This window comes from Hylobates moloch, unplaced genomic scaffold, assembly GCF_009828535.3.
Source record: "Hylobates moloch isolate HMO894 unplaced genomic scaffold, HMol_V3 SCAFFOLD_4, whole genome shotgun sequence".
Lineage (NCBI taxonomy): Eukaryota > Metazoa > Chordata > Mammalia > Primates > Hylobatidae > Hylobates > Hylobates moloch.
This window is the reverse complement of record NW_026652279.1, coordinates 160186902-160213976: the sequence shown is the minus strand read 5'-3', so window position 1 is coordinate 160213976 and position 27075 is coordinate 160186902. Positions and strand designations below refer to the sequence as shown.

Genomic DNA, 27075 nt, shown 5'->3' with positions numbered 1-27075 from the left:
GTCCAATTTCTCCTCTGTAGAATTACGGTTTTCCTTTATAATTAGTAAGTTAACTTGTGGAGGGATACTTTGAGAGTACAAGTGCTCCTCAACCTACGATGGAGTTAAGTCCCAATAAATCTACTGTAAGTTGAAAATATTGTAAGTCAAAATGCATTTAGTACACTTAACCTACTGAATATCACAGCTTAACCTAGCCTACCTTAAACATGCTCGGAACACTTAACATTACCCTACAGTTGGGCAAAATCATCTCTCACAAATCTAGAGTATTGACTATCTCATGTAATTATTGAGTATCGTGCTGCAAGTGAAAAACAGAATGGTTCACAGTCGCTGCCCAGCATCGCAAAAGAGTCTCGTACCATGTATCGCTGGCCTGGGAAAAGAGCAAAACTCAAAATTTGATGTATGGCTTCTACTGAGTATGTATCACTTTTGCACCACTGTAAAATTGAAAAATTTTTAAAGTTTGACCATTAGAGGTCAGGGACCATCTATATATAAATAGCCTAGTCTTCAGATATTGATGATTTTTCCCTGAATAGATTTTTATTATAATGCTTGCAGCTGGGCGCGGTGGCTCAAGCCTGTAATCCCAGCACTTTGGGAGGCTGAGGCGGGCGGATCACGAGGTCAGGAGATCGAGACCATCCTGGCTAACACGGTGAAACCCAATCTCTACTAAAAACACAAAAAATTAGCCGGGTGTGTTGGCGGGCGCCTGTATTCCCAGCTACTCGGGAGGCTGAGGCAGGAGAATGGCGTGAACCCAGGAGGTGGAGGTTGCGGTGAGCCGAGATCGCGCCACTGCACTCCAGCCTGGGGGACAGAGAAAGACTCCGTCTAAAAAAAAAAAAAAAAAAAAAAAAAATAATGCTTGCAAATTTGTGATTTTCCAATACCATCATTCTTTGTGTATTTATTACTTGACATTCCATTTAGGAAAAGCATTTCCTTTCCTCCAGTGTATGTATTTATATAAATATTTATCTACTATTATAATGCATGAATTCTTGCTATCCTTTATTTATTTTGATCCCCAAAGCTGATGCCCTAGATGTGGCCAGCGGGATCCCGCAGCTGGCTCCAGTGTCCTTCTGACATGCCCCAGCAGTGACTGATCACTTCCTTACTTTCCTGGCACACGATGATCCAGGGCTATCCTGTACGTTCCCTACCCTGGGCCTGGAATCCACTGTTTCCCTAAAGAGGCTGGTTCCTTTTAGTAGGGAAGGAACACTGGTTCCTTTTAGTGGGGAAGTGTTTAGAAACCAGATCTGGGCAGTAGGTGAACCCACTGCTACCAGGAGGCCACTGCTTCTGAGCCCCTCTCGGTCAGAGTGAGGGTATGTGTACGCGCACACACACACACACACTCTCATGAGTTTACGATGATAGTGATAATTCCTTTCCAACCCCACAGGGTTCTCCCTTGCCTTCCCCTGCTTTATATATTTATTTTCCTTCTTCCTCAATAAAATCAACCTAGTTCCTCATTTGCTCAAATCTATAATACACACAGCATAATTTCAGAATTGCTATACTCATACTCTTATGAAAACTAAACCTTGAAGAAATGTTTAAGATTTGTTTGTAGTTCTTTTTGTTTCTTCATTAGACTGAGGGTATATCAGGTTCAAACGTTACTGAAATCCATTTTCCCTCCTTCAATGTGATTATGTTATTCATTTGAAATGCAGTTAGATCATTTGTTTGTTTCTTTTCCGTTTTACATTTGTCCCTGTCCTTTTGGTTTGCTTGTTGAATATGTAAAACATTAACATGACTCAAAACCATACAAAAGTGAAACCATGCCAAAGGCACACTCCCTCCCCATCCTCCCACCTCCTTGTCCCCGATCCTTTACAGAGAACCAGTCTCATTAGTTTCTTGTATATATGAAGTGTAAGAGCATCTAAAACAAGCTACCATCATGCATTCCCACCCGCCACCCCCCAACCAATAATGCCTTCCTTAAACTCGTAAGAACCACAGTAGCCAAAAAAGGCCCAAAGTCTCTATCATGGTGGCAGATGGAGTGCTGTCACCATCTTTGTATTTACACGCTTGATTACTTTTGAGTCCTGTTGGTCGAAACTGCTTCAACTCTGAAACATGGATTTAGAATGAGTACCAGGTATTACTGATTAATTACCTGTTCCTCAGAAACTTCTAGAGGAGGGGGCGCTGCTGGCTCAGGCTGCCGACCACCCTGATAGTTTACGTTTTGTCGCTGACGTAAAGGAGGAAAAAGACGATTCCAATTGATCATTCCTCCCTAAAAAGAGATCAACACAGTTATCAGACACAGAAGGAGCAGAACCATCATAATGCTTAGAAGAGCTTTCTCTCAATGCAGTTATATCTATAGACTGGGAATGAAGTGTCATATTGATCCACTCTATGTAAGCAATTCAAATCCAAAAGTATCACAGTATCCTTCAGTCAACAGCACAAAATTGGCAGCCTGCAGTAAGTGCTCAGGAGAAAAGAAAGTAATAGGCAGTGCAAAAGCTGTTTGTGCACTGTGGTTCTGGAAGGCAGTGAAAGACACTGTACAGACACTCCTAATTTCAGCCCGACTGTGACACCACTGACTGTCCCAAGTCCAGTTAACTCTTAGGAGCTGAGGGCTTTGCAGGGCGTGATAGGAAGGAAGACATGGAGAGGAGGTGCCTAAGTAACTGAGGGCAGCCAGAAATCTGGTGTTTCCATCACGGCCCTTAAAATGCTCCCCTGCTCTACCTTTCTTCTTCTTACGACTGAAGTAAATCCCGAGCGCGCACAGCGGAGGAAGACTGCAGGCTGTGATAAAACTTCAGCAACAGGCTAGAGAGTGTGAAGGGAAATCTGACAAACAGGGAAAAGGTGAGAAGTGAGGATCAGTAACCGTTTTTCTGAGGGTGGCTCCACGGATAAAACCGACAGCAATGCCGTTCCTTGCTTAGTCTATGTCACCAACAAAAAAGAAGCCACCATGGGAAGAAAAATGCATCACATGCTGCTTTAAAAAAATCCATGTTTCTAGCTATATGGCAATCTTTGAATTTATTAATTTAAATCTCTATTTCTAGAAGTCTTCTAGTCCTGACAAAATTTAAGATCTGAAAATCTTCCTACTACAAACACCTAAAAATGCTATTAATAGATAAATATTTCTATACACAGCTAAATATGAAAGAAGTAAGTGGAGTCGCAAGGCCTCAGGAACAAGAGGGCGTGGGACGCAGAGCTGCACACAGTGAGCAGCCCGGGAGACAGGGGAGCACAGGCCCTGCTCACCCAGGACCACTTGGGTTTTATCATTGTTTGAGTTCGGAAGATGCAGCCTTGGGTCTGAAGAGGCAGCAATTTTGACCTCAATTATCTGTCTAAAGATACAATCTTCAAATGGCAGCACCCTCAGTGAAAGAGATGAAAAAAAAAATCAAACTAAAAAGCCTGTCTTCTCCCGGAGACAGCAGGAATCTTGGTCCTGCCTGAGAATTAAGAACCACAGGCAAATTTGGGGTTCAAGTTATACTATACATATGTTGTTACATTCATGGTCTCAGAACCCATCAAAAAAGTTACATAAAGATTGGTTTTGGGATGGAGGTATCGAAGGAGCCAAGCAAAAGCAAATGTAAAAGTACTCTGGGAGAGATATTCTCTTGCCTTGGGATTACACAGGATTTATAGTTAAAGCTCCAGTGGGGAAAAACTCAGAATTCAAAACTACAAAATCCACAAGGTAATCACCCATGATGAGCAAGTTGGCACACACAACACACAGGAGGACTGGGTCCCCAAGGACCTGAATATAGGAGGATCTGAAAATGATTACACGCTTCAAAAAGACTAGGACGTCACAGGAGGACTTTAAAGAAAAGAATAAGGTATTACGAGAAAAAACAGATGTGAAAAAAAATTAGGGAAACAGAAGCCACTCTCACCTCTCACCTCCTCCCCACAAAAGATAAATCTAAAATATAAAGATGTACACAAGTTGATGTAAAGAGATGGAAAAAAATCAGAGAAATACTAATCAAAGAAAGCTGTTGTTCTACATTCATGCCAAATAAATAGACCTCAAAGGCAAAAAAAGGCAGTATTAGGGATAAAATCAATAGAATATATGAATATCATATTTATATGTAACACGATGGCATCAAAACACAGAAAGCAAAAATTAACAGAATTACAAGAGAAGTGGAAGCATCCAGACATATATTTAATTTTCAGCATATAACTCAGTAACTGACAGATCAACCAGACAAAAAAATAATAATGTAAAAATAAATAACAAGTTTATTTCTGAATGGACATATATACCTTGCATTTAATGTTTAGAGAATATACATTCTTTTCCATTACATTTAAAGTATTTACAAAGTAATTGTGTACTAGATCCTATATGAAATATTCACAAATACCAAATCATAAACATTACACAGATTATATTCTCACCCTAATGCAATTAAACTAGAAATCAGTATCAAAATAATAACTAAAACAAAAAACCTCACACATTTGGAAACCAAAAAAATCCTCATAATGGAAATTAGAAGATATCTAAGAATGAATAAAACTATTACCTACCTATCAAAGTTCATGGGATGTAATAAAGTGGTTGATGTAATTTTAAAATATTGAGCTTAAATTAAAAAAAGAAAACTGAAAATTAAAGGGTTAAGTATACCCAATTTAAGAAGTTAGAGAAAGTAACAATAATCTAAAGAAATGAGAAAGAAGAAAGTAGAAAGTTGAGAGCAAATGCCAGTAAAATGGAAAACAAAAAAACAGAAGGAGTCACTAAAACCTACTGCTGGCTGTTACAAAGTCAAATAAAATAGGCAAACCTGGCAAGCTTGATGAAAAGACAAAGGAAGGAGCACAAAGAAACAGTATTAAGAATAATACAAGGGATATGATGGCAGATTGTTTTAAAATCACAAGAATACTTTATTCATACCAATAACTTTGATGAAAGACAACTTTCTAGAAAAGCATAACTTATTAAAACTTATTCTAGAGAAAACAGACATTGGTAATTATCTTTGAAAATTGTTCAGGACCATCTACTTAAGCTGAGCCATAGTGAGACTCAGCAATTCCACTCCTGAATAAAAGAAATTCAAACACATGTTCATCAAAAGACATGGACTAGAATGTTCTCAGCAGCATTATTTATAACAGTCAAAGATGGGAACTACCCAAATGCCCATCAACTATAGTATGGGTAAGTTATGGCATATTCACCTACTGTAATCTAATAAAGCAGTTTGAATGAATGAACTATAATGACATGCAACAATATGGCTGAATCCCTCAAATGATGTTGAACAAAATAAACACAAAAAGTACATTTGTATGATTATTATTATATAGCATCTACTTTTCTGGATACATGTCATACTTTAATGTAATTGAAACAGTACTTAAAAATCTACCCACCAAAAACCTACAGGTGAAGTGTATGAAACCTTTAATGACTCCTTATCTTATATAAACTGCTCTAGAGTACAGAAAAGGAAGGAGAGTTTCCTACCTAATTTTTTGAGACTAGCATAACATTGTTTCCAAAACTAGACAAGGCCATTATGAGCAAGAAAAATTATACAATATATAGTTTATTTTTCTTGGGTAGATATAATAGTCCTAAATATCAGCAAATTCAATCCAACAATGTTTAAAAAATAATTCTCTTATCTAGTACAATGTACTATATTAGGATTTATCTAAAAAATCTTAGAAAAACTAGCAACATAATCCACACATTAACAGTTTGAAGGAGAAAAATCAAACGCTCATCTCAACAGATATGAAAACAATTTGACAAAGTTCAGTACCCATTCATGAAGAGACAAAAATGCCTATTACCAATTCTTGCATTCAGCACAAGTCACAGCATAATGAGAACAAAACCAAACCCAAACAAAAATCTCACGTAAAGACACAAAAAGAGAAACAAAACTCATTATTCAAATGATGACTATCCACCTAGAAAATCCAAGAGTGTTTACAAATGTCTCTCAAAGCATGAGAACTAACAAGAGGGTATGATTAAAAAGTAACAACATTCCTCTATTGAAATCATTTAGAGAATGTAAGTACAAAAAATTACTATTTATAAATAGCAATAAAAATATAAGGTAGTTAAGAATAAAATCAACCAAAAGATCTGCAAGATCTCTAAGTAAATGGAAAGATTCGGCATGTTCCTGAATTGAGTCTGGTAACATGTAACCCTATAATCTATCCAGACACTGCCAACTCCAGTATAGCAGACTGCTGGTTCATTTCCAATATCCATTTTCCCCCTTTGGAAAAACCAGTTTTGGTTTTCTTGGGTGTGTATATATGTGTGACTTGCTACCTTTCTCAGTATCCCGCCACGTTGACTAGGTTCTGACATTGGTATGTCAGCAGAAAGGGAATATGGGCCGACCAGGAAGATCCTCAGAGGCAGGGGCTCACCCTTCTTAGAGGATCAGGTGGAAGCCCTGTGCTGAGGATACAGCAGCAGCAAAGAGCTGGGGACTGATACCTTCAGGACGCTGCCCCGCTGGCCTGGGCTGCCCACTGCTGGACTTCTATACAAGACAGAAATAAACTACCTTGGTTGAGTTTCTGCTATTTTGTGTTATCTGTCATTTGGAGTCAGATTCCTATTATTATTCCTACTCCCTAACTGTTATATACTCAAAATTCAAAAGTATGCACATGTGTATATTTTGGTGGGACTAGACTACTTGAAGTTAAAGCTCAAAACTAGGCATGACTATTTTAAAGAAGTATAAGAAAGGATTTCTCTACCAGTTATTAGGACTTAGTATTAGACTGCAGTAATTAAAGTCATGTGGTATTAGTGCAAGTTAGGCAAAAAGTCCAAACAGAAGACAGAGTCTAGGAATCAATAGTAAACATGGGCACTTGGTTATGAGTCCGCACTGAATACAGTCCTGGGACAACTGTCTATAGATAGGGAGAAGATAAAACTAGACCTTTACTTCACACCACCCACAAAAATAAACACTAAGATTAAAGATTTAAATGTGGAAAGCCAAACTGTGAAAATTTTTTTGAAGAAACAGGAGATTATTTTCATGTCATTAGGATAGGAAAGGATATCTAAAACAGAAATAGGAAGCATAAATCACAACGAAAAAAGTGGTTAAAAATTACTTTACCTGTAAGAACTTCTGTATTAAAAGTTTGAATTAAATAAGACAAACTACAGACTGAGAGAAAATGTTTACAACATATAACTGCTATATGCTCAAAATTCAAAAGTTACAAATCAATGAGACTTAATAAATCGATGACACTTACGAACTTATAAGACAACACTTATAAATCAACGAGAAAAAAATAAGTGACTCAAGAGAAAAGCAGATAATGTATATGAATAGTCCATTTACAGAAGGGGAAATCCCAAGTTATGAAAAGCTATTCAATCTCACTAGTGTTAGGGAAAGGCAAATGAAAACAAGTTATTTTATACCCACAAGACTTGCAAAAATACACAGCCCAACAATACTGAGTGTGGCAATGATGTGAAAGAAATGGTAACTCTGGTAAGTTGCTGATGAGAGTATAAACTGACACAAGCCTTTTGGAGAGCAACATGTCAAGATCTAGTGAAACTATTCTAGTCTATGACCTGGCAACTTCACCTCCAGGGAGCTGTGAATACTGAAGGGGTCATGTATGAGGATCTTCTGTGAAGCACTGGTTATAATATTAAGTAAGAAAATGGAAAAAATTCAGTTGTTCCTAAGGAGGGAAATAAATTAATAAGTGGTTCTATTATATAAAAGACCATTATAAAAGCAGCTAGAATAAATGAACTAGATTTACATGGGTAAATCTCAAATATACAATGTTTAATGAACAAATAAAGTTGTACAAGAATATGCATATATAATATATACATATACCATTTACATAAATTGTATGTAGTTTATGTAAATAATATAAATAAAATGTAATACTATTTACATAAATTAAAAAATACTCAGAACAAGAGTATATATACTATTTTAACTTTTTTGGGGGATGAGGGTCTTGCTACATTGTCCAGACTGGAGAGCAGTGGCTATTCATAGGCACAATCATGGCGCACTGCAGTCCTGAACTCCTGGACCCAAGCAATCTTCCATCTCAGCCTCCTGAGTAGCTGAGACTACAGCTGTGCACCATTGCGTCTGGTCTATTTTAACTTTTTTAGATGGATATATGACAATGGTGACTCTGTTCTCCTACCCCCAACCCAGGAGATATTTGGCAATGTCTGCTCACAGTTTTGGTTGTTAAGTGAAGGAGGAGAGCGGGGACAGGATGGTGGTGCTGTTGGCATTTAGTAGGTAGAGATCAGGGATGTTGCTAAACATCCTACAATGTACAGGGCAGCCCCTATAACAAAGAATGGTCTGGATCAAAATGTCAACGGTGTCTAGGTTGAGAAACCCTGGTAAGTACGTATGTAGTAAAAATACAAAAACATGCAAAGGCACATAACACACCCACTTCAGGACAGTGGAAGGGGAATGGGCTTTGAGTTCCATTTCATTTCTTACAAGAGAGTGAGAGAATCAAAGAGTAGGCAAAGCAAACAAAGCCCCAATCCCTCTACTCCTGTGATAGTAGAAAAGTGCTTAAAAAGCAGAAAGTTATGGCTCTAGGTTCTAGGATGTTTTGACATGAATCTGCTCTTTACGTAGGGTTAAATATGAGCCTCTATAAACAGGAAATGTTTCCTTCACTTCGTCTTCTTCAAAAGCAATAACCACATATTTTAAAAATGAAGAAGGAAACAGCTTGCAGTTTGAACAGGCGTTTTATGAAATACTTATTATTAGTTTGTAAGATTTCAAATGAAGTAAAAATTCTTGAGTACATATACATGTATGAATGAATAGTATATATTAATACATACATACATGTGGTTTCCCAGCTGAGGAGCAGTAAAAGTTTCTGACATTTTATTAAGCAGAAGTTCCATGGAACAGAAATCTATGTTCTACGGGCATTGAAAGGTTTCTGGATGGGATGGTCAGGCAGTGTCTACATCAGAGAAGCCAGAAGAGCTCACGGGTGGCTGACCTCGGGCACTCGAGCGTCCACAGGAGAGTGTGAGCCAGGCACGCAGTCTCGTCCTTGCTCCCAAAGAGCGCACCATCTCCTCGGGGGAAGGCAAGATACCCAGAAATGGAAAAGCCAGAACAATGCAAGATGATATATAATTAAGACAGGAGGCCTAAATTAAAAGGACTAGAAAAGCTCAGAGTGGACATCAACCCACTGCGGCCAAAGCACAGGGGTAAGACTTCCAAGAGGATGGGGCTGGGGCTGAATATTAAAAGAGAATGATTTCAACGACGGAGAAGAGAGCAAGCAAGGCATTTTCCCCAAGGTGTTCAAAGAAAGGGGCCTAAGTGGGTTTATACTGCCTTCAAGGAGCAAAGCAATGCTAAGGAATAACGGCAGAGGGACAAAAAGGTAGAGGAAGCTGAATAAGAACAGTCTCTAGAGCCAGAATACCTGGGCTCAAATCCCAGCTCTGCCTCTTATTGTAACACCTTTTCAAACACTTCCATGACCCTTGGTTTTCTCACCTGTAAAGTGGTAATAATAACTGCACCCACCTCACATGGAGAGTATGAGAATCAAAAGAGTTAATTCATGTGAAACATTTAAAATAGAACGTAAAGCCATCTACAAGCTTATTGCAGCTTAGCTATGATTATTCTCCTCCTTACTACTTGGCCTTATACTTTATACAGTATTGTTTCTCGTCTTCCTGACTAGACTATAGGATCCTGGAGGGCTGCGATGGATGGAAGACCTGAACGTATTTCCCAGGTGGCCAGTACCACTCTCAGCTCAGTGCAGCCTGAGCTGACTCCTTGTACAAGTTGGTGCCCCATAAAAGAGTAAAATGGAGAACAATTACAAAGGGGGCATTATGAATGTGATGTTTTAGAAAAGCCAAAATGACTTCCAAAAGCATCTTCATCTTATTTTAAGACTGTTGGCCATTGGAAACAAATGCACCCTTTCTTCTTAGTCTTTGGTGCTCAGAAAGCCTTTATCAGCATGCCAGGTTTTGAAGTGTGAAGCATGCAGCAGGGGCACCTCCAGTCTACAATTGGTGGCCCCCTGAAGGCCACCATGCAGGGAAGGTTCTGGGGGAGACCATGGGGTAGGCAGCAAAGGGCGATGTGACTGTTTAGGGGTGCTGTGCTTGGCCACACAGGAGGCGAGGCAGGGCCCACACAAGGACTTACTCAGTGTGCTATGGACCAAGGCTTTCAAATGTTTTCCACCTCATGGCACACACAGAAAAAGACAGATTTGCATGGCCCACAGGAAAAGCCAAAACTGTTTACAGCTGGCCCAGTGTCTTCAGGCCCTTTCCAGTTGCCCCCAAGGGGGGAGGGGACCAGTATCTCAGCCCATCTATGACCATGGCACAGTGGCTGGGGAGCTTTACCGAGGCCATAAGGAAATACCTACACATTCAGGAAACAGGTTGATTTAACAGGAGCCTCTGACAAAGGGGATGACCTACCACGGAGATCAAGGGCAGAAAAAGACTAGATCGTTTTACTTGAATGAGTTAATGTAAAATCACAAAATTATCACATCTACTAATGTACCTGGTGATACTTTCAGCAACTAAAGTAGAAAGAGAATTAAGACAACCTCCTTGCCTTTTAGAAGCTCATAGTCTGGTATTTTAATAATGAAACAGTTTTTCCTTTTTCTTCCAGGTTATCAAAGCACCCTTTGTTAGATCCAGTGGATCCTCCTGAGCGCTCTCTGACCTGCCCTCTGGCAGCACCAGGTCTTACTGACCACTCTTCCTCGACGTTCTCTTCCCCGGGCTTTGTGGCATCCCGCTTTCTTTCTAAGCCCTCTGGCTATGCCTTCTCAGTGTCCTCAGATTCTCCTCCTCCCACTCCTGTCCTTCAGACACGGGTGTTCTTGAAGGTTCCATGTGGGGAGTGTTTCTCTCCTTCTTCCGTGTTCTAGGTGCCCATCCATTCCTAGGGCTTCACTGGGTAGAGACTCCCAAACTCGAACCTCCAACCCAAACACTGTGTCTCAGAGCCATGTAACCCACTGTCTCCTGGACACAATTTCATCTAAATGTTAAGGAGACACCTAAGATAGAACACATCCCAAACAAACTCATCTCCAACCCCATATCTCTTGCTGTGTCCCCTGTCTTGGGGCATGACATCCACATCCATCCACTGCATAAACCAGATCTCCAGGCTCTGTCCACTGGAACTCCTCCGCCTCTGTCTCCACCCTCACTCTCACTGCCGCATGTGAGACCACAGTCCATAGCCGGGGTGGCTCCAGAGTTAGTTCCTAAGATACAAATCTCGTCAAGCCCCTCCTCTACATAGAAACCCTTCGCTGGCTCCTCATTGCCCTTTTATTAATTTAAAAATATTTAATAACTCATTAACAATCACAAGCCTATTACTTGCTAACATAAATATAGATTTTTGAAATAAAAAATAACCATGTTTTCCCAAACAGAATTACTGAGAAGAGTGGCACTGTTTTCCATTTTTGCAAATCTCTTTAATGTCTGACTTACTAGAAGGTTGCTGGATTCTCCCATCTGCTTCTGCATTCAATTCTGTTCTATGTTACTCTGGCTTTTGAAGTACATGAAGCAAATCCAGCCACATAGATACATAGTTAGAAAAGAAAGGGAGAGTACATTAAGGGCCTTTTCGGATGACTACAGACATCCTCCCCTTTGATGCTACTCAATGCATCCCTGTTGCTTTCAGAATCTGATGGAAATTTCTTACCTGGGCTTACCAGACTCCTGTCTGCCACTGGAGTCACTTTCTCACCACCCTGCCCACACATTCTCTACTCCCACTGGGGAGCCTGCTCTCACCACTCCGTACTCCTCTGCGTGCTCTCATGCCTCACCGTCCCTTCCCCAGGACAGCTGTCAGCACATCCCATTTCACTTGCAGGCTAACCTGAATCTCACAACAGCCTATTAGCTCCATGGGGGCTGTTGATTCTCCATCTTGTCCTGTTTGTAGACCTGGCCCCCTGTACAACCTGGCATAAGCAAGTACTCAAGAAACAGTCACAAAATGGATAACCGAATGGACAAAGACATAGTGAGGTATATTGCTGAGTTAAGGTGTATGGGGTTTTCTTCGCCAAGACTGTAGTTAGTTGGGATATGAAGACCCAGGTGGTAGGTTACTAATGAAGGTGGGGTGGAAGGGGTGAGAGGGGTTAAAACAAGGAGGCTCCCAAAGGACATGCTTGATATCTACATTCTTCATGGACATAGCATCCTCTTCTAACACAAGAACCAGGAGTTACAAAGAAGCAATGCTGGGAAACTGGTGAAACCACAAATGGCAGCTCCTCATAGAAGACAGTTATTTGCAATTCCCTGTGCTCTGTGGAAGCTGCAGCTTTTGGTGTAAGTATGAATATGCTTACACTTAGTTTCACTCATTTGCCTTCTATGCGCGGTGCACTGTCCTGGGGCCAGATAAGGAGGCTGTGACACAGAGAAATGACTAATTTCCTATGGCCCTGAAAAGAGTTTGGCTGAGATAACAAAACAAACGTACATTAAAACTAAACAAGAAGCACTTCAGGACTGAACAAGAGGCATCTTGTTAGACTTAGAACTGTAGTCACGTGTCGCTTAACAACAGGGCTTCATTCTGAGAAATGTGCTGTTGGGTGACTTTGTTGCTGTGTACTTACAGAAACCTAGATGGGATCGCCTACTACACACCAAGGCTGCTTGGTATAGCCTATGGCGACCAGGCTACAAACCTGTACAGCAAGTCACTGTGCTGAATACTGGAGGCAGCTGTAACACAATGGTAGCTGTGTATCTAAACATAGAAAAGACATAGCAAAAATATGGCATCATAATCTTATGGGACCACTGTCATACATGCGATCTGTCGTTGACCAAAACATATTGTTATGTGGTGCATGACTACAAGAGTGAGCACAATACAGACAGAAAAGACACCACAGAGGCTGCTGTCCTCAGCAAAAGCTTTGTGGCAAAACCAGGGAAAAACCAAACAAAGCCCACCACCAGCACCACACACATAAACTGGCAACACATTCACTGCTTGGATAAGAGATGGGGCAACGCAAGGCCCAGAAGAAACCATGCTGCGTATTTGAAAACCTTGGTTCCTTGGTAAAGTCTTAAAAATATGAACCTTAGATAACTCAGAAGACTGAATCTAACCCTGTCATGTGAAGTGCCACCCATCACCTTTGTGTCATGCTATACAAACAGTGTATTGTATCTGTGCTGCTTCGCAGTAGTCTCAGTAGGTATTGGAAAAAATAATAAACTAGAGGGAAAGGAGATGATCACTTGAACAAAGTCCCAGGCTAGTTTTGCAGCTCTCGGTTTCACTTTTCCTTTGTGGTTTCTCGCAGTGACCAGTGTTGATGGATGAGATACTTCAAACAGTACTATTTCTTCTAGGCAGAACAGAAGGCAGTTTCCATGGCAATATGATCAAGAGACACAATACATCCTGTTGCTCAGTTTTGAGAACCTTTTGGCTTAGGGGACAGAAGTTTCCAACCATTGGCTGCCCTCTGCCCCGTCTCTTCTTCCTCTGTCTTGCTCTAGTCAGCTGGAGTCCCAAAGGCCACAGGCCTTGCCTGTGCATTCCATGCAGGGGCTAAAAGGGTCAGGGCTACAGCTTGGTGTTCCAGGGACTGACTGGGGATGGCAGTGAGGACAGAAGGTGCAAAGACATCTACAGAGGACATCGGGAAGCTCCAGCACAGCTTAGGATGCAACCCAACAGCCCCTGCAAGGGATGCTTCTACTGTGTACAATATGACAGACATGTGTCCCAAGTCTTGTTTACTGTAATGACATTTCTTTTCAGAGGCCTGACATACCTAGCACAGCTGATCTTACTGTGACATAGGTACAATTTTACAAACAGGTTCAATTGCTTTCAACAGCAGCTGCAAACCCAAGAGAGACAGGTTTTCCCTTTGTTTCAACAAAGCACGGCTCCCAGCCAGTTCCATCTGGGGAGGCCCTTGAGGTGAGGGGAAGTGACTCTGGAGAGAGCCACGGGACACAGATGGCTCAGCCATGCACCAGGGCGTCCAGTGGGTCTGTGCCGCTGCTGCCCTCCAGGCCCCCTGCACAGAGCGGGGCGAGACTCCGGGCAGCTGTGGGGGGGCGTGTGGCACCAAGCACACTGCGGGCTGAGCCACAGGCCGGTGCCCTGGCTCTCGTTTGTTTTGAAAACGTGACTGACCCATCACTCCTCATGGGGAATTTTTCCTCCAGGGACCGTCAGGACCAGAGGTGTCCCAACCTTTTCCTGTGTTTTGGTTTTGGTAGAGAATGAGAACGCTAAGGCTGCTCTGTGAGAAGGAGGTGGTGGTGCGAGCGTGGCGTGGAGGGACCACAGGCTTCCACAGCCCACAGCCCAGCTGCAGGTCAGGGACATCAGCACAGGAACAGCATGCCAAGGCCTTGTCTTGCAGCTTCCTCACTCCCTCGACTGAGTGACATGCCTCTTAAGCACTGAATGCTGGTGACGGTAAGGGCCACACAGCGAGGACTGAGACAGCGGCCTTGAAGACTTAAGAATGGAAGTGCATCTCTCAGAGTGTGGATTACCCATTTCTGCATCGTCTCTTCTGTTTTCCCTTCCTTCATTCTTTTGTCTGCCAAATTTGGGGTCACTTTTTCCTTCCCAGGGTTGGCTCTACACACAAATTATAAAGTAAAAGTCAAAATTAAAATTAGTTTTGGTACTTGCTACAGTAAATGTTTTGACAGAAACAGAGGTGAAACTCCTAATTAAAAATGAGACTGGGGATTACTCAAGGTTTCCTCCTTGATTACTCTAATGTAAGATTACTCTTACATTTCCTCCACGGAGAGTTCATCCATTTCATGTCTTCAGTGACCGCCTGAGTCTCATTCCTGCACTTGCCTATCTGCCTTCACCATGGCAGGCGGATGTCCACTTCCCAGATCATGTCTGGACTCAGCTCTCCTCTGTCCATCAAACCCAGCCAACACTCAAGGACTACTGATTTTCCCCTGGGAGGGGATCTGCCCGTTTAGGTCCTTGCTGTTGCACTCCGAGATTATGCCAACAACTTCTTGGATGACATGACTGCCAATAAGATTTCCCCAATCCAATCTACATGCCACGGTCAGTGAGTGTGCACGAGAAGCCCTTTCACAATGATACTGCCTCAACCAAAAACCCTCGGGCATCCTGTCTGAGTCTGTCCTGTTTTGCAGGTCTGCCCAAACCAGCCCCATCCTAAATTACTTCTCTAAATTACATCCTAAATTACTATGTCGGCTCAAACTGTCCCTGCCACCTAAAGTGCCCTCCCTGGTCCCTTCCATTTGCATAGGGCCCAACTCCTGTTTCCCATCTGTAAGTGGCTCCTTTCTCAGCAACCCAAACCCTCTTGTTCCCCTGCTCTGCTGAACTTCCACAGAACTCAGCCAAGCCGCCAAGTGAACAGAGAATAAAACACTGAGTCTGGGTTTCCCCAGCTGTAAAATGGAAAGCTGGACTAGATAGCCTTAAGCTAGTTATGAGCTGTCTCTTCCCAATCATTATATTAAAGAACATCTGGAAGGCCAAACGGTTCTCTCTCAAAAAGGAGCCTCAGGCCACCTGCCAGAGCCGCTGCAGGAGGAGCTCCTGGACAGATGCTGGGTTGACACCCCCATGTCACCCTCCTCACACTGCTCATGAATGTTACCTGTACGACCCCCTATCTCCAATAAGATATGAGCTCCTTGGGCAACTGTCCTGAGAGCCACAGCTGTGGACAGTGTCCACATGAGGGGGCAGATGAAGAGGAGTGAAGGGGGGTGCGGCGGCCTCCCCCATCCTAAACCCACGATCTGCCTGCATCCCCTTTGAACAGGCACTGCGCGTGTGCACACATCTCCATTGCTTAGACAGAATGATTTTACCAAATCTCAGTATGGCTAATCTGTGCTCTAATCTTGGGTGGGAGATCGTGACTCACGACTCTGAAAATTCCTGGCCTCTGGCTGCTTTCTCCACAAAACCACGTCTGTCAACCACAGCACTGGGCTGCTGGCTCTGAATCCTTGGGGGTTGCACGAAATCAAGGCCTCTCAAGGGCCTCAGTCTTCCTGAGATGCTCATGGGTACTCCAGTGGTCTGTTCCTCATTAAGAGCTTTTTTCTGATTTTGAAAACCCATCAGGATGGCTTTTTTGGGGGAGGAAAAACTTCCCAGAATGATTATGAGGATGATTTTTCTAACATACCCCTGGTTTAACATGATACTGCTCCACAGTACATCTCTAAATTCATTCATCCTTTCAAAAACTGATTAATAAGTGACAAAAGGAAAACCCAGGAAAAGAATTAGGATTGCTGATAACTTTTACATCTTCAAAATGCCAAGTACATCATCATCATTTGCTTGTTTTCTGAAGTATCATGAGACTGTACCTCGCTCTTCTTTCTCATGAAGACACCAAGGCAGAATGGAAAATAGAAATGATTTTCTCAAGGTCACTTAATGAGTCAGTCTTGGAAAAGGATCACACTTTAGATTGATCCTATCTTTCTGTTCTGAATTTTGTCAAAAAGATAAGTATGATCAACTACAAAAGCACTGGAAACGTAGCAGTAGCTTCTGCAAGGAGGTACAGATTGAGATAAACAGCATAGCTGTAACTTCACTGAAAATAGAGTTCTTGCATGTAATTTTCATTTAATTTGCAGATTTTTATCAACTAAGCACTAGTAACTTATTCCACATCTGATGCTATATAAACTCTTGAAAGAAGAAAGTCATAAAAGAACTAGCTCTAACTGATTAGATTGCTTTGTTGACAAGGAAGCATAGCAACTTGAAAAGAATCGTTTTCAAATCAAATTGCACCAAAAAGTGAAAGAGCATAGCCAAAAAGGAAAAGTGCTGAGGAGGGTGCCACGTGCCAGCTTGCTGTCTCTGAGGATGCTCGGGACACATGAGAATTCACTCCCTTTGGATTCCTGGTGGACTCCTTTGCAACACACATACACCGCCCCTACACCTGACACAGGGGTGGAGACGGAGGTAGAGCTTCTGATAGTGCTGCCTCCAGACACGATTTCTTGACTCTTCCTGGCTGCACTACACATTTCTCCCAGAAGAGTGACCATCACATTTCACTGTAACTGACGCTTTCTACTCTAAGCTCAGGGAGAGGAGGGATCGTGCTGCCTTGGTCACTGTGGGACTCCCCAGAGCCTGGCACTGAGTGTATTTTGCGGAATAGATGGTAATGAAAATGGCAGCACTGGTGAGGCCAAGAGGCAACAGGAAGCTTCCTAAGGAAGCTGGCCTGATGAAGGGGCAGTGACAGAAACTGGTTTGGTGGGGTGGCACTTGCACACATAAAGCCCCACTAGGCAGATCTTGCTATCTAAACCACAGAGGGAAAATCAACCATGCTGCAACATGCGTCAACCTCAGAAACGTGAAACTCAGCTAAAGAAGCCAGTCATAAAGATCAGCTACATATGCTTCCATTTCTATAAAATGTCCAGAATAAGCAAGTCTACACAGACAGAAAGTAGATAAGTGGCTGCCTAGGACTGGGCGGATGGGAATAACTGCTAACGGGGCGCGGTTTCTTTTGGGGTGATGAAAAATGTTCTCAAATCGTGGCATTTGCGCAACTAAAAAATACTAAAAACCACTGAACTGTACACTTCGAGGGGGTGAGTTATATGGTATGTGAATTCTATCAGCTGCTAAAAAATACAGCAAGGACCAGTAAATACTTTTAAAACACTAAAAAAACTTATTGAATTCAAAATACTTGATTAATGATAGGAACTCTCATGATTGACAGGGCAGATCTGCCTCCTGATGCACATCTCAGATGATACCAAATGACTGTTGCTGGGGGAGGATAAAGGGAGAAACAATTTTCACAGCTGCAAATGTTACTAAGGGAGGGTGTGCAGCTAAACTCACTTTAACCAAATGCTGTGAAAATAACTGAAAGCACGTGTGAATATCGTTGAGCTGCTCTGTGTGTCAGTAGCTTCTTTCCTTGCAGGCGAAACAGAGGTGATAATCAACCAGTTAACACCAGGCAGCCCAATGAGATGAGGAGGCAATTAAAAGAAGAGCACCAAAGACTCCAGGGCTTTGCTGCCAAATGTCCCACTTGGCTTGTACCAACAAGCAGGATTCATCCATACTGGGCTTCACCTTAGTTCTGCTTCTAAAATAGATGGAAATTTTACAGAAATGCCTAATGGAAAGTTTTATCCCCAAGTTTGTGTTGTGGTATATAACAGCATTCTCATCATCAGCCAACAGAGAGAGGACTGGTTCCCACAAATAATAGATGAACAGAACTAAGAGAGAATTCACATTTCCAGGTAAAAGGTTACTTTGAAAGCTGCTGGCTATGTAACTTCCAGAGCAGGTGCTGGCAAATATTTTTCTGTAAAGGGCCAGATAGGAAACATTTTAGGTTTGGAAGACAAAGAGGCAAGAGATCAAGGATATTATGTAGTTACTTATATAACAATTTCAAATGTAAAACCTGTTCCTAGCTTCAGACTGTACAAAAACAGGTAGTTTGGCCCACAGGCCATCACTTGCTGACTGTTGCTCTAGAGGTTTCAAGCTTTTACAAGTAATAACTATCAAGGTTGGCTCCTAAATTAGGACTCTCTCAAACTTCCTGAGAGCCACAAAAACAGATGCCCAATACTATGATAATAACTAATATCTGACAGAGCCTCTGGTACCTAAGGTAATTTTGTATAATTTTTTTATCCCCAATGACAATAGTATTCCACAGATTGTGTACAGATGTCCCTGTCAACCCAGGATTGAGTCCCTAACTGCCCATTCTTGTTCTTTTCATTATATTACGCCGCTTTCTATTGTGAGCATGGCTCTGAAGAAAAACAACACTGTTTTCTTCCTTTCTACACTCACACACCACTCAACACAATATTCTGACACCAGATGTGCTGGGGGGGCTTCATACCCCAAGCAGTGCTCCAGTGGACACCAGCAGGGTGTCCTATAATTTAACTCAATCCCCACACTATCTCCCAGGAGATAACATCAGAGCCCACAGGATAAGGGCCCACTCCCACAAGACTGCTCCCCTACTTCAGATGGCAATCGCCAGCCCTAACCTGCGGTTCTAACCAATGTGCTATAAATGATAGTTCCTGTGGTCCACTCCCCGGGTTCAGTTAATTTGCCAGGATGGCTCACAGAACTCAGGGAAACACTGACGTCTACCCATTTATTAGAAAGGATATTACAAGGGATACAGATGAACAGTCAGAAGGAAGAGATGCACAGGGCAAGGCATGGGGCATGGCCGCTGCCCCTCTCTGGCACCCCCTGCACCCTGCTCCAGCACATATTCAGCAATCTGGAAGTTCTCTAGACCCTGTCCTTTGGGGGTTTTATGGAAGCTTCATTATGTAGATATAATTGACTGTATTACTGGCCATTGGTGATCAACTCAACCCCTCTCCCTAATCACAGAGGTTGGGGGTGGGGCTGAAAGTCTCAACCCTCTAATCACTTATTAGTTCCCCTGGTAACCAGCCCCCATCTGAGGCTATCCAGGAGAGCCGGGACATCAGTCATCCATGTGAAAAGACACTTCTCACCGTGGGCGAAGGATTACCTAGGTGCCGAGGTAAGAAACTGAAGGCACAAAATGTTTCAGTATAATAAAGAAAACAGAAGAAGGATAGTCATAATACAAATTAGATATAGAGATGATCATGGACATTATCAATCATTATAAACATTATGAATCATTAGCTTTCAATATTACTCTTTGTTGCATTACTAATATAACCTAAGAATAACCAGCGGGCATAGGGTCAGGTGCTAAAGGGACATTGTGAAAAGTGACCTAGAAGGCAAGAGGTGAGCCCTCTGTCACGCCCGCATAAAGGCCATTTGAGGGCTCCTTGATCAGGCGGTAATGCCAGTGTCTGGGAAGACACCCATTACTTAGCAGACCGTGAAAGGGAGTCTCTTTTCCTTGGAGGAGTCAGGGAACACACTGCTCCACCAGCTTCTTGTGGGAGGCTGGATATTATCCAGGCCTGCCCGCAGTCATCTGGGGGCCTAAACCCCTCCCTGTGGTGCTGTGCTTCAACGGTCACGCTCCTTGTCCACTTTCATGTTCCTCCTGTACTCCTGGTTCCTCTTTGAAGTTCGTAGTAGATAGCGGTAGAAGAAATAGTAAAAGTCTTAGTCTTTGATCTTTCTTATAAGTGCATAGAAGAAAACGCTGACATATGCTGCCTTCTCTCTCTGCTTCGGCTACCTAAGAGGGAAGGGCCCCCTGTCCTATGATCACGTGACTTGCTTCACCTTGTCAATCACTTAGAAGATTCACCCTCCTTACCTGACCCCCATGTCTTGTATGCAATAAATATCAGCACGCCCAGCTGTTCGGGCCACTACCGGTCTCCGCGTCTTGATGGCAGTAGTCCCCTGGGCCCAGCTGTTTTCTCGTTATCTCTTTGTCTTGTGTCTTTATTTATTACAATCTCATCTCCGCACATGGGGAGAACACCCGCTAAGCCCTGTAGGGCTGGACCCTATGCTCACTGTGGAGATTCCAAGGGCTTTAGGTGCTGTGTGTCAGGGGCCAGTGGTAGAGAACAGATACATCTTTCTCATCGCAGCACACAGAGCTTCTTTGCTACAGCAAGCAAAGGGAGGGAGACATGCACCGTGAAGCTGTGGAGACTCAGGTTGCACAGGCACCATTCGGATGATTGTTACTATAGGAGACTCCAGTAATTGATCTGGAGGTCTGAAGACAAGGAGGCTCTGCAAAGCCTGCCCTGGTCCTTCACTGTGATGAGCTGAGCACGCTCTAGCTCATCACCAACAATATCCTGAGCACACAGAATTTTCACTGTCTCCCACCTGGTCTTCTTCCTCTAGTGTCACCTTTTCTTTTGTTTTTTTTGAGCCGTGATTGCACCTTGACCTCCAGGGATCAAGTGATTGTTCCATCTCAGCCTCCTGAGTAGCTGGGACTACAGGCACATGCCACCACGCCCAGCTGATTTAAAAAATTTTTTTGTACAGAAGAGGTCTCACTATGTTGCCCAGGCTGGTCTCAAACTCCTAGGCTCATGCTATCCTCCTGCCTTGGCCTCCCAAAGTGCTGAGATTACAGGCATGAGCCACTGTGCCCAGCCTAGCGTCATCCCTTCAAACAACATTCATATTATGACTAAAGTGAGCTTTCTTAAAAATAAATCTAACTTACTCTCCTGTTTAAAAGGCCTCACTGATCCACCACTTCTGGCAGGACGAACACAACAGCAATTCTTAGTTTGATAGAAGACCCCTGTCCTGGCCTCTGCTCTCTTCCCAGCCATGTCTTTCATTGCTTCTTTCTTATGGGAACCTCAATCTCAGGCGAATGCAATTCCTTGCTGTCCCCACAGCTGCTTTGAGCCCTCGTGCGTTTTTTCATAAGGTCCCCCGTGACTGAAACACCTGCCCCAGTGCTGGCCTCAAGATTACCCTCGCTGCATCCCTTAGGAAGAACTGGCCACACCCACTGTTTAGGCCTCAGGGTTCTTTTTTCTCCTCTTTGAACAGACTCCCATAGAAACCTAGTGCCTAGTACAGCCTCATGTCTTCCCCTCGCTGGCTGCAAACTTCTTGAAGGTGCAGGCGGCGTCTTACTTAATCCCCCAGGGCAGTACACTGCATTAGAGCCAAAAGACAAAGAAGTACAACAGCTCCCGTCCTCCAAGAGCTCATATTCTACTGGGGATGAACAAAACACAAACCCATGAAAAGGTATGTAATGGCCCTGGCAGTGGAAAGATGATCACAGCTGCAAGTAGCAAAATGACTCTGAAATGCCACCTGCTTTGGAGAAGGCAGCTCTGCTGGGAGACAGGAGTGAGTCAGCAGGCAAGGAACTACTGAGAGCAGCTTATGTGTGTACAGCATAGTGTCCCAACACGAGTTTACAAAAGAATGGGACAGCTGTGGATGTGGAGGGAGATGAGAAGTGGGCATCACAGGCTGCAGCCAACACTCTGCAGCCCGCTCCATCTTCACTGCCACAGGCCCGTGAGACAAGCCTCCAAAGGCCTTTGGATAGTCAGTGCTGGCGGGAAATGTCCAGAAAGATCTGTATGAGGTCAAAGCACACTGGATGATGTTATCACATGCCTGTGCTTAATGATGAGCGTGGAACCACTATACCCTGCCCCCATCAGCACCTAGGTCTCACGTCCCAGTTGAAGTGAGAGCTACAGAGCCATCACCCTGGTCACTGTTCGTCAGAGCTGTGGAATGGGAATATGCCACACAATGGACTAAAAATGCTTCAGGAGCATAAGCTCATATTGACTTTCCCACAGAGTGAAAGTAACCTGAACGGGTACCAGCGTGACCACAGTGATGTGCCAGAATGAGGCCAGCTGGTCAGAACAGAATGATACTGACCTTCCCCCACTTCCAGCTCATGCAGCCCTTCTCATCCCCATCTCTCCACTGAAACCCCTTTCAAAAGTGAACTCATTCTGCTGAATCCAGTGGTCTTCTTCCAGTGTCATCTTCACTTGGCTTTTTTTTTGGGGGGGGGGGCGGGGGTGGGGGTAGTAACATCTGAATCCGTTCCTGAAACACCTACTCTTCCTGAAACATTCTACTCTGCAGGCTCCCTGGCCACTGAACTGGTTTTCTCCTTGGTCCCTGGGGGTTCTTTTCTTTTCCCTCTTTGCACTCTCTAAACATGGGTCTTACTTTCTACTGTTCTCTCAGAGTATCTGTAGATCTTTTTTTTTTTTTTTTTAAATAGAAATGGGGTCTCACTATGTGGCCTAAGCTGGTCTCAAACTCCTGGGCTCAAGTAATCTGCCTGTCTGGGCTTCCCAAAGTGCTGGGATTACAGGCGTGAACCACTGCGCCCAACCTCTGTAGATGTTTCCAGCCCTGATTATTCATCTGTGTTCAGCTCGCCTAAAGTCTTTCTGTATCTATTTATTATGCTCATATTTGCTCATTAATTCCCACAGTTCCTAACATCTGCCAGGCATTATTCACATACTGGAGATATGGAGAAAACAAATCTGCTCCACCCTGAGACACACTGGTGGAGAAAGGGCAGTAAATCAGCAGTCAACATCGGGTTAGCGGTGCCACGAGAGACAAGCAGTGGCTACAGGGGTAGAGAGAGCCCTGGAAGCCCCCCAGGAAGCTGGGGAAGGCTTCCCCGAGGAGGCAATATTTGTCAGGGATGCCGAGTAAATAAGAGCTAGGCAAGTGAAAATGATGTGTATGTGGGAGGGGTGGGGCGAAGGGGTTGGTACAGGGAAGTTCATTCTGGGCAGAAGAAAGGGAAGATGTAAGGGTGAGACTGCGTGAAACAATATGAGCAGCGGTGAACTGTGAGTAACCCAGTGTGGCATGGCTGGCCTAAGGGCTTGCACATGGCAGCAGAAAGGAGATGTGGCCACAGAGCAGGCCAGGAGCCTTGTGTTGGAACCACCCTGAAAGCTATGGAGAGGCCCTGAAGGATGATAGCTGGAGTGAAACAATCAGATTTGTGTTTTCACAGAGATCACTGGTGGAGGCTGTGGGGCAGGCTCAGGAGGCAGGCAGTCGGTGACAGAGATGGGAGGGAAGAAATCCAGGCAAATGGTGCTGGTGGCCTGAACTACAGCACTGGAGATGAATGACAGACTTACATCAAGGAGGGAGACTCTTTGAGGCTGAACTGCTGGGGAAGGCAGGAAGGACATGGATGCATAAGTGGGAAATGTCTGGGGTGAAACCCTAGGTTTGGACTTTCGGGTAAACGATGGTGCTTTTCATTAGGTAGGGAGTGAGAAAGGGAAACGAATTTAGCAAAGAAACAGTACATGTCGGCCGTGTGCAATGGCTCACGCCTGTAATCCCAGCACTTTGGGAGGCCAAGGTGAGTGGATCATGAGGTCAGGAATTCAAGACCAGCCTGGCCAACATAGTGAAACCCTGTCTTTACTAAAAATACAAAAATTACCGGACGTGGTAGCGAGCACCTGTAATCCCAGCTACTCGGGAGGCTGAGGCAGGAGAATTGCTTGAAGCCAGAAGACAGAGGTTGCAGTGAGCCAAGATCACGCCACTGCACTCCAGCCTGGGCAACAGAGTGAGACTCTGTCTCAAAAAAAAAAAAAAAAAAAGAAACAGTACCTGTCAAGAGCTGATGGGACACTGAAGTGGGGATGTACTATAGGCAGTAGGATATTTCGGTCTGGAGCCCCAGGAGAGAGGGAGGTCCAGTCTCTAGATCTTGAGGGACTCACGGGAGCCATGAGCTCAACAAAGTGGTGAGGACAGGGGCTGGTTGGGTCCCCTTGGGTGTCTAACATGAAAAGCTCAGTAGGCAGAGAACTGAGTCTTGGGAAACAACCTATTTAGGGAGTGAACAGAGGAAGGAGAGCTCGATCCAGAGTACAGCATCAGCCCAGCCAAGGCACTCCTCTGAGAGCTGGGCTTTAGAAACCTCCTTGTATCTGTCTCCTCCTCTGTGGTTTCTCCTTTCCCCCGTCCATCTTACACTGTGCAATAAAATGACATTTTTCTGAGATAACTGTCCTATCTTTGTTACTGAATAAACAATTTTTCACAGCCAATGTCCAAGCTGAAATCTATTGTCAGGCTTAAACTACCTCCCTTCATTATCAGTTACTATATCATTCCCCATTTCTCACTATATATCTGCCCACATGTCAATCACAGGGCTCCTGGAGGCCTCTCCTTTTTAAGGTCTCATTAGCACCTCCATGCCTCACTCTTGCTGGTCCTCTCCTCTGGAATGATGTGCCTTACCCTCTCCACCCATCCAAATTCCACCCGTCCTTCTACTTCTTGAAATCTTTTTTGGCAGCATCAGTCCACACCAGTGGCTCTCTCCTCAGATTTTCACTGCATGGGTGCTTCAGTAAATATTTCCTCGTTTCTTGGATGTTCATCTATTTCAACTACAACTGCGTGAGCTCCCTGAAGTTGGCCACAAACTCACGGAGGGAAAGGACATGTTCTTCATTTATTTTGTGCCCACAGAGAAGCCACCAGTATTGGTCAGAGAGCTTCCCAAGCAGTCTAACTGTGCCCCCAGAGCCACATGAGGAGCACGTGGCAGGGGGTGGCAGCGAGCACCTGCCAGATGGCAGGATGAACTCTGGCATAAGCAGGCAAGAGAAATCTAAAGAAATACAAGACTGAATCAAGACTTGAGTATTTTGGAATACCTGAAACAAAAAACTGCAGACAGATCATGTGTAACATACAGTAGTTGGTAACTGAAAAAAATGACTTTCTGACTAAATAAACTCAGATTCTATGAAAAGCATCTAAAAATCAAGTTTTTAACTAAATAACAGTTGTATTTTAAATGAAATACACAGTATGAGATTGCCTACAATAAAAGATACAGGAGCAAACAACAAAAACATATATTTGAAACATAAAGAAGAAGACGGAAGCAAAAGTTCTAACTTAACCCTAATTAAACCTGAAGCCTGGCACTGAGTTTCCTGCCAGCCAAAGTGAAAAGGGGAAAAAAAAATCACCAAGGAGCTCTCATATTGGGAGGTATATGAGTTAGGGATCAGAAACAGAGACCTTAGAGTCAGACACAGCTGGGTCTCACTCCCAGATCCCCATCAACAGCTGCATGCCCCTGGACAAGCAAGCACTCCCCTGAGCCTCCGGGGTCATGAGGGAATACCTGCAACTCTCTAGGCGGACACTGGGCATAAATGAAATAACATATACTGAGTACTTACTATAGGACTGGCAAAATCAATGGCGGTGGTCTTCTTACTGATAAAGAGTGAAACATGCTAATTCTGCAAGAGAGACAGGACCTAAGCTCCATAAGAAAAAGGACTGGGGGCTATCTTTCTTACACCTGTGTCCTCAATGTCCAGCCCTAGGCCTAGCATATAATAAGCACTAAGTACTTATTTGTTGAAAAGTAAATGAAAATAAACTTTTCCCCTGGTATTACATTCCGATACAACTGCACCCTGTACAGTACTCGTGCATGCACACAAATACGGCAGATAATTTCCAGCGGTGGTTTAACAAAAGAGTTCTCTACGTGGTGATTTATCATACTTATGTGAATAAAACTGAGACACAGCTGAGTAAAGAAGTTCAGCAGGAGGCTAAGGGCTCAGGTTTGGGTATATCCATGTGCAGACCCTAGAAGAGAACTTAGGAAGCTTAGGAAAAAATCAAGAGTCTGGTCTGTGCTGCCCAGCAGACTACTCAACGTAAAAGCCCGGCGAGAGCCCGGGGCTGGTGTCCTGCTCTGGACTTCAGACCTGTTGGTGAGACCATCCTATGAAAGTGGAGGAGTCTGACAGCAGTGTGGACAGCCATAAAGGCCTGTGCCATGTCACAGGCACCTGGTGGGAATGCACGCTCCAGCAGGGCTGGGGTTTGGGTCTGTCTCATTCCCTGAGGCCTGGGTGCAACCTGGCAGATCCTGTGATGTTCCAAGTATCTGGGGTGGGGAAAGACACCGTGCGGAGTTTACGGCAAGGCAGGAAAGGAGAACCACAATGTTGGTCTGTAGGGTCCTGGAGCGAGGGCGTGCGCAAACAGCCAAGAATCCCACCTGCATAAACTGCTGCTGTACCACAAAGTGCCTGTCTGTAGGCCACAAAGTGAGCATGTGGTCAGCAGTGGAGACCCACCAAGTTACCAAGCCAGGTGGGCCGACAGAAACCCATCATCAGATGGACACGGGCATCTGGGCTCAGCATAGGTGAGGCTGCAGGGCATGGGTGAGCTGCAGAAGCAGGCATGCCAGACCACCCTGGCAGCCACCTCTGCTGCACCACAGCCTCTTCCCAGTTAACACCGACTGCCATAGCTGGTGGGCCCCTCATGACCAAGTGACAGAGGGGAAAACAGCCAAATGGACAGGCTGGCTCAGGACATGAGTGGCCGCTGAAGGAAACGGCTGCATGATGGCTCGATCTTG

The 27075-nt window shown here is 43.9% G+C and overlaps 1 protein-coding gene across 2 annotated transcripts in view; it reads right to left on the bottom strand.

Moving 5' to 3' along the window:
- Window positions 1–27075, bottom strand: part of UBAC2 (UBA domain containing 2) — a 190170-nt gene that overhangs the window by 23318 nt on the left and 139777 nt on the right. For both annotated transcript variants that reach the window (XR_009213314.1, XM_032151181.3), the window contains exon 8: window positions 2159–2281. Coding sequence is in view for 1 of the 2 variants with exons in the window: in XM_032151181.3 (XP_032007072.1) it covers window positions 2159–2281 (123 nt within the window). In the remaining variant the exon portion in view is untranslated. The remainder of the gene's footprint in view (window positions 1–2158; window positions 2282–27075) is intronic.